The 8,118-nt window shown below is 42.9% G+C and overlaps 1 protein-coding gene across 1 annotated transcript; it reads left to right on the top strand.

Moving 5' to 3' along the window:
• Window positions 1–3,086: 3,086 nt before the first annotated feature.
• LOC113406906 (40S ribosomal protein S23) lies at window positions 3,087–3,596 on the top strand. Its single transcript, XM_026653767.2, has one exon. It carries the CDS (start codon window positions 3,123–3,125, stop codon window positions 3,552–3,554), a length of 432 nt encoding a protein of 143 aa, XP_026509552.1. The 5' UTR covers window positions 3,087–3,122; the 3' UTR covers window positions 3,555–3,596.
• The last annotated feature ends 4,522 nt before the right edge of the window (window positions 3,597–8,118 follow it).

Raw genomic sequence — 8,118 nt, 5'->3', positions numbered from 1 at the left:
CATCCCAATCACTGGTCTTGAAATTAAATCAAGAGTTCCCACAAAGTGTGCAGGCTGAAGCCAGTTGTTCTTTACTCTCTATACTCAATTATCAAAACTGACTTCTATTTCTTCAATGGAAAAATCTAGGATCCATCATGAGGAAGGATCTCCTCTGTCATTTACAGCACGTGTGGAACATGCTGCACCAGACTGACCGAATGCCAGACCTCCCTTCCTCTTAACTCATCCTTTTTGCTCCTCCTCGGTCCCCTTCTTCTTTCCTTTTCCTATTCATGTCTATCTTCTATTTTATTACTGTTACACCACCCTAAAATGTCACGTCTATGTAGTATTGTCTGGTTGTGTATTGTCTAGTCTTGCAGCTTTGACTAGTTGTAGAATTCCATCATTCTATTGGAGATCCCATAAAGCATGCGGTATACAAGCTGTAAGTCTTTACCTTTTTGTACTTTGTGTTTCTTTAGGAAATCAATAATGCATTAATCACACACAAAAAGTAGTATTGTTAGTGATTCAACAATACTGTACCAATGACCAGCATAGTGTTGAAGGCCATGGTGCAGCGGGAGGAATGATTGTTCAGTTTGAACATGCACCAGAACCGCCAATAACTTATGATCATGAGGTTTTATGCAATAGCCATAGCATTAACCTGGTAAAATTCCAGCTTGGGGAATTACATTATGTGCCTATATTTCTCCTCTCTGCTGCTTGCATTGGATACAGAACAATTTATTTCCTGACCTAAAATATTGTCTATTTTTGTAATGTACTGTTAAACAGCTGCACCCCAGAAGTGGCTGCATTTCAGTAATAGATTAAAGCCATTCTTCTGTAACTACATGTAAATTGTAAGAAACATGGCACTTTCAGCTCTCTTCAGATAAATAGCAACGTATTGATTTATTTTTATTGCTTACAAAAAGTCCTGTTAAAATAACTTAAATACAGCAGAATATACAATTTATTAACAGTAAAGCACATTCAGCATGACACTAGGAAGCCCTACTGTATTACTTAAATTATAAGCAATTTGCAGCAGGGTCTAACTTAGGATGATGTATGTGCAATGCTAAGCACAATGAGGGCGCCTATCATGGCACTACTGCACTACAAGTAATAATGCTGCTGCTTCAGCCTTAAATCAAGGAAACTGCAGAGCAGGGAGTGTAGCTAACCCCAGATTTAAAGTACAGAGGCCCACAAGAGACAAGTTAGTATGTCAACTATTACAAAGCACAGATTATTTTGGGGGTACAGGGAGAAAATGGGTAAGAGGCATCTATAGACTTTTATGAGTTTACAGTTTCAGTTAACACCCCGCCCCCCCCGCACACACACACAAGCAAGTTTGTAGAGAAAGGAACCTCCATCAAAATTGATAAACTTTGTTATCTAAATTTACCTGTCTCATTACTGTGGTTAGGAAGATTTTAGCCAGATGTTCACTTAAAAGTTTAGCTACAGAGAAACCCTGCTTGGGGGAGGGAGGAACTGAAGGAATTAATAACAGATTATTTATTTATTTATTTGACCATTAAATTTTCCTGAAAGGAATTGCTAATAATTTTAAGGAATATCACCACTGTGGGGGAGGGGAACTTTACCTCCTAAGAAAACAAAAATACCTTCTACAGGATAAATTGCATTTTTATACCCATTGTTGTAAAGTTAAAATGATACCAGCTGTATTCTCTGCTTACAAAATGATCTCAGGTGACAAATTTCTCCTGTTTCACCCGTTTTGCAATATTTAGAAAGCTGTTTAAAGACTACCAGCTTTTTCTGGTAAGGTGTTAAAGAGGAAGACTGAGTTTATGGAACACATTAAATTCTTATTTCAAAATCTTTAAATTGTATTTCATGTGTATAGTCCTTGAGGGGACAAAACCACACATACCTTAGACTGAACTTCATTGTTTATAAATCTTGATTTGAATGTCTATTTCTGCAATTGTGATAAATTCTAGAAAGCATACAGACTCTGAATGTAGGAAGGAAAGTGGTGGGGGATAAAAAGTTCAAGTTCTTCTCTTGGCTAAGTTTATTTTACAAAGGCCTCCAGATGTAACTCCTTATGTCTGAACACTTCTATCTTGCTCAGGCTGACACTTCCTTTCATAGGAGTGAGATGAACAGAGATTTGTGAAGAGGAAGAGGCCACATTTTAAATGGTTTCTTAATCCAGCCTCTGCAATATCAGACATGTATGTTTTTTCATGTTTACTGTACATTTTTGCCTATGCAAAAGAGGCATAGGACTGGGAGAGACAGATCCCATTACCACCTCTACTGCAGATTAAGGACTTGTTTACACCCACAGTTCCACCAGTTTAACTAAAGGTGTGATTTAAGATCAGTTTATCAGGAGATTGATGGCAGACATGTGAGTGAATTTAAAGTGGCAGGCCACAACTTTATTAAATTTTAACATTGAAAGGGAGGGGTCTGACCCCCTCCCTCTAACAAGCTGGTATTAATCAGGTCCAGAGCAGGAGTGAATGGCCTCAAGCCATAAAACCAAGGAAGGAGGGTTGGCTCACTTAACCCAACCTTCCTAGTATGTCACTAATGAGCCTCCTGGCCAATGAAGGGGAATGAGAGTACAGATGAGGGGAGTTCTGTCTGAGGGAACTTTAAGAGCACCTCTTGGCCCACAGGGTGCCATGCAGGGTCTGTGTTCACGTTTACCTCAGGAACTGGCCCTTTAAAGCCTCTTACTCACACTGGATGCCAGCTGTGACAATATTTGAGATTTCTACATGCTTCCTCTTATTTTTTAAGCTGTATCATCTCTTCCTTCTTAACCCCGCCTACCAGGTCTCCCGCATGCGGTGAGGAAGGCATAAAACTCCACCTGACACTTTCCCTAGAGGGTAACATTCCTTCCTGACTCCAAAAGGCGACCCTGGAAACCCTACTCTGACCCCTATAGGGTAAGGCAGTTTTCTGCTGTTATGTGCCCAGCAATGCTTAAACACCCAGGAAAGGGGGATTAGTGGAGCCAGTCAGCTCCCACACCTTCTCTGAATTGGCAATTGGATGGTTAGAAGAGGTGGAGCTCCCTGCCACTCATCCTGTCTCTCTCTCTCTCTGCGGCTCGGGCCAGCAGCAGCGCGATGGGTAAGTGCCGTGGGCTTCGTACTGCTAGAAAGCTTCGCAGCCACCGCCGGGATCAGAAATGGCACAACAAGCAATACAAGAAGGCTCACTTGGGTACTGCCCTGAAAGCCAACCCCTTTGGAGGAGCTTCCCATGCGAAGGGAATTGTCCTGGAAAAAGTTGGTGTAGAGGCTAAACAGCCCAATTCTGCCATCAGGAAATGTGTCAGAGTTCAGCTGATCAAGAACGGCAAGAAAATAACAGCCTTTGTTCCTAATGACGGTTGCTTGAACTTCATTGAGGAAAATGATGAAGTTCTAGTTGCTGGCTTTGGTCGGAAAGGTCACGCTGTTGGTGACATTCCTGGTGTCCGCTTCAAGGTTGTCAAAGTAGCCAATGTTTCTCTCTTAGCCTTGTACAAGGGCAAGAAAGAGAGACCACGATCATAAATTCCTGTCATGCCATCTAGGCTACTAATAAACTTCAGTTTGGTAAAAAAAAAAAAAAAAATCCTGTCTTCACCCAACCCCCATGTGCAAAGAGGCACAGGAAGGGGAGGGGTGGTCAAAAGAAGACACTCATCTTCCCTGTAGCAGAACCTTAAAGGCTAGCTTGTCTTCTCCCCAGCCAGTCTGATCATTCACCCTTCCCATGGCCAAGAAGTAGTACTGAGTTAAACCAGTGCAAAAGGCTGTGTGGACAGTCTTCCAATATAAACCTGGTTTGTATTGATTAAGCTTAAACTGATTCATTTTAAGGGGGTGGGATAGCTCAGTGGTTTGAGCATTGGCCTACTAAACCCACAGTTATAAGTTCAATCCTTGAGAGGGCCACTTAGGGATCTGGGGCAAAATCAGTACTTGGTCCTGCTAGTAAAGGCAGGGGGCTGGACTTGATGACCTTTCAAGGTCCCTTCCAGCTCTAGGAGATAGGATATCTCCACTAATTTATTTATTTATTATTATTATTTTTCAAATAAGAATGCCTGCCCAAGGTCTTGCACTGATTTTCAAATGATTACTTTAGTTAAACTGGTGCAACATTTATTTCTAGACTACAGTTTACAGTGCTATTTTAATTAGTTATTTGCTTACTGACTCAATTTAACACTTTTAAAATACTAATCTGGACACTCCACACAAGTTTGTTGCAGTACACAAATGTTTGTAAAGTATCTAGATGAGCATTTAATAACTTGAGTTAAAACTACACCACAGACTCTAACTAGGCACCTTTATTGTGTAACCTTGGGCAAGTCAGTTTTGGGGGGAAGACTTTGTTTCAAATGACAGTAGAGTGCCTAATTCCCACTGAGAATCAATGAGAGTTAAGCACCTGAGAGTATGTCTACATTGCAATAAAAGACCTGTGGCTGGCCCAGGCTGACTTGGACTTGCGCTGTGGGGCAAAATATTGTAGTGTAAATATTTGGCCTTGGGCTGGAGCCCAGGCTCTGGAGCCTGGCAAGGGGGTTGGGTCTCAGAGCCCAGGCTCTAGCCCGAGTCCAAACATCTACGCTGCAATTTTTAATCTCACAGCCCAAGCCCTGTGAGACTGAGTCAGCTGACCTGGCCTCTGAGACTCGGTGCCATTGTTTTTTTTATTGCAGTGTAGATGGATACTGTGAGTCCCCTAAATCTGTGCCTCGGTTTCCTCATCTGTAAAGCTGTTGCAAATCTAAGAGCATGCCAGTTTTGCACTGATTTAATTAAATCTGTAGGAAAAATTGGCTTAATTAAAGTGGTGCAATTCCCTAGTGTGCATGGAGCTATAGTGAAAGAAAAGAGTATATAACACTTTTCTGTTGGTATAACTGCCTTTGCATTTGTTGCACAGATTTAACTATGTTGGCTAACTACAGTTGTTGTTAAACCTGTGCAAAAAGGCCTAAGTTAAACAAAGCACATGCGGACTTCAGACCCAATAAATGTGGAAAACATTAACCAGGGCCGCCCAGAGGAGGGGCAAGTGGGGTAATTTGCCCCAGGCCCTGGGCCCCGCAGGGGCCCCCACGAGAATGTCGGAGGCTCGCCCCGCCTTTGCCTTCCCCCATCCCCCGGCGCCTCAGCGCGCCGCGTCCAGGAGCGGCCCTGGACAGCGCTGCAGCGGCATGGCCTGAGGTCCTCCTGCTCAGAGCCGCGTGGTAAGGGGGCAGGGCTGCAAGCTCCGGTGGGCCGAGCTCCTGGACGCGGCTCGCTGAGGCTCTGGGAGAGGGGGTAAGTGGCATGGTAAGCCCCTCTGAGCCGGGCACCCCCCTGACCCCATCCCCCCACAGCCCTGACCCCCAGCTCCAAGCCCAGCCCCTCTGAGCCGGGCACCCCCAACCCCATCCCCCCACAGCCCTGACCCCCAGCTCCGAGCCCAACCCCTCTGAGCCGGGCACCCCCCGACCCCATCCTCCCGCAGCCCTGACCCCCAGCTCTGAGCCCAGCCCCTCTGAGCCGGGCACCCCCCGCCCCCCCCCCCCCCCAGCCCTGACCCCCAGCTCCGAGCCCAGCCCCTCTGAACCAGACACTCCCCGACCCAGAGCCCAGCTCCCCACCCAGCCCTGGGCAACGGTAGCGTCACCCCCAGGCAGCAACAGCCCATTGGCACCAGCCATCACCATCACCCAGCGACAGCCCATTATGTAATTGCAAATGTATACATACCATTAAAGCATTTAATGTTTTTTAATAATGTATTTCGTGTATTTTCAAATTATTAAAAATTAATTTTTGAATGTATTTCACTGGTTACTTTTTACATTTCCAAATACATGTTACTATAGTATTGCAACTTTTTTTTATGGAAGGGGCCCCCGAAATTGCTTTGCCCCAGGCCCCCTGAATCCTCTGGGCGGCCCTGACATTACCTTCCCAATTTTGCACTTATGGGGGAAAAATGCACAAGAGAGGTTCGATGCAGTTTGAGTCTGTTCATTTAAAAAAGTATTTACAGTAAAACTTTCTTTAAAAAAAAATCTTACGTTTGCATATTTCCTATGATGACAATTCTATAGCTGACCAAGACTATTCTGTGTTGCTTGTAATTATTGTGAAAATGAAAGTTTCTGAGCAATATTCCCTAATTACGACAGAGTGATCTGTCTCACCTCACTTTTCCCCTGAAGCAGTCAGGTTTATTGTTCTGGGTTTTTTTGGTTTGTGTGGTTTGTATATGTGAATAAGTGGGATATAAATGAAGTGTGAAAAATAGTAGTTGTCTTTGTTCTTACTGCAGTATTTTCTATCCTTCTAAGAAAAAGCAGCAAAGGACAAATAGGCAACTTAAACATACAGACCTGTGGACAGGTTAATGCAGATGATGGCTTCCAATGTCTGGAAGAGTCAGATGCAATAAGTTAGCAATAGGGAATATTAAGGAAGATAGAAAGCTCACAGGAGCATGTATCTAGCTCTGACTACTAAGCCAGGGTCTTTGTGCTGGTATTGATTATCTAGGCTGTGTGGTGTTTTGGAAGCTTTTCCCCCAGGTAGGAAGGACAAATATATGCAATTTTCCCTACTTTGATAGCGGCACATTTTATTTGTACTTTACAAGAAGCCAGCCCAGCTATTTGGTCTGACACCAATAAACCAATTTATTTCAAGGCTTTGATTCAAACTAATATGCCAAAGTTCAGAAGTATACTCACATATTTCCCAACGGCAGTAGGCCAAATTCAGACACAGTGTAAGTTATGTCCAACTTTACTGAAGTCATCTGAGTTGCACTTGCTTATGTTACATCTGGATTTTGCCCATTAAGTTTGCAAAACTGGAATGGAAACCTATGAAAACTGGCTAATATTGGACTGCTAGTACCTGCCACTTTAGGTCAGGCCAGAAATAACACTAGGGAACAGTTCATTGTGGTAGATTGGCCTTTTTTGTTTTTCATCTCAGCTGGAATCAGAAAGGGCAGAGGCAAAATGAAAAATAGTTGGCGAATGGTGCAAGCCAAACTTTTGAAAACCTCTAAAAAAGCTTGGCTCTGGTTTTCTTTGATTCTTGGGTTGGGCTTTTTAAAAATCCATTTCAACTCACCCATTCTTAAAGAAGTCATAGTGCTTTAACAAAAACTGGATGAAACTATGAAGGTTTAGTCTAATGGAGAGTGGAAGCCAAATAAATTTAAGTTTTCCAAAGTAGGGCCATGTTTGATGGGTAGGCAGTCTAAATCATTTTAAGTCCATAATTACTGCATTGTTTCTCAGCATGGGTCACAGAGTGTCTACAGAGAATGACCAAGGTCATGGCTGTTCCCATGGTCTGCTCATCAGCCAGTTTGGGTTTGTTATATTTCTGGATTGTGCTTAAACAGTTAAGAGGGTCAATCTTTTTTTGTTTCGTTCAGAGAAGCAATGGACCTGGAGTGTAACTCAGGGAGGTTCTGACATCCAGGAATCTGATTGTTGAGACTTGCATTTCAGCTCATTAAAGAAAGAACTAAACAGTACTGATGGAGGTAGGTTTTCCCATTGCATTACATCACCACCAACAACCTTTTAGATTTTATGATGTTTTGAAGGGGAATTTTGTTTTAATTATGGTTTTTAGGGTCTGTCCTTTCTAAGAAGGCTGTGCCAAGCATCAAAACCTTTGAGGCAAAGATAATAAGTGAAGATAATTTTGTTATTTTCAACAAGCTAAACACTATGGGGTCAATTGTGAGTCTGAGCCCTTAGATTATCAATGTGTTGGGCCACAAGATATCTGTTTACATTCACTCAGAACTGCGTGCTAGCAAACAATGGAATTGAAGGGGATATTATTTTTTCAGTGCTGCAAGTTACTCATTTGTTATATTTATATGTTCTTTATGTAATACTTTTTATGGGCTGCTGCTATGAATCAACACAACAGACTCTAAGCATTACCAACATTCTGGGATTTGGTGGTTCACTTTCCTCTCTACCCCTTGCTTTGCCGTCCCCATATCTGGGGATAGAGATAAAAGGGAAACTCTTTGCTGATTTACTGCATGTACAATGCAATACTGGCGGTAGTAATAATCTTAGATGGCTTGTAT

This window comes from Terrapene carolina, unplaced genomic scaffold, assembly GCF_002925995.2.
Source record: "Terrapene carolina triunguis isolate 2854851 unplaced genomic scaffold, T_m_triunguis-2.0 Scaffold148, whole genome shotgun sequence".
Classification (NCBI taxonomy): Eukaryota; Metazoa; Chordata; order Testudines; family Emydidae; genus Terrapene; species Terrapene triunguis.
The sequence above is the reverse complement of the archived record's forward strand: the minus strand, read 5'-3'. Positions and strand labels throughout refer to the sequence as shown.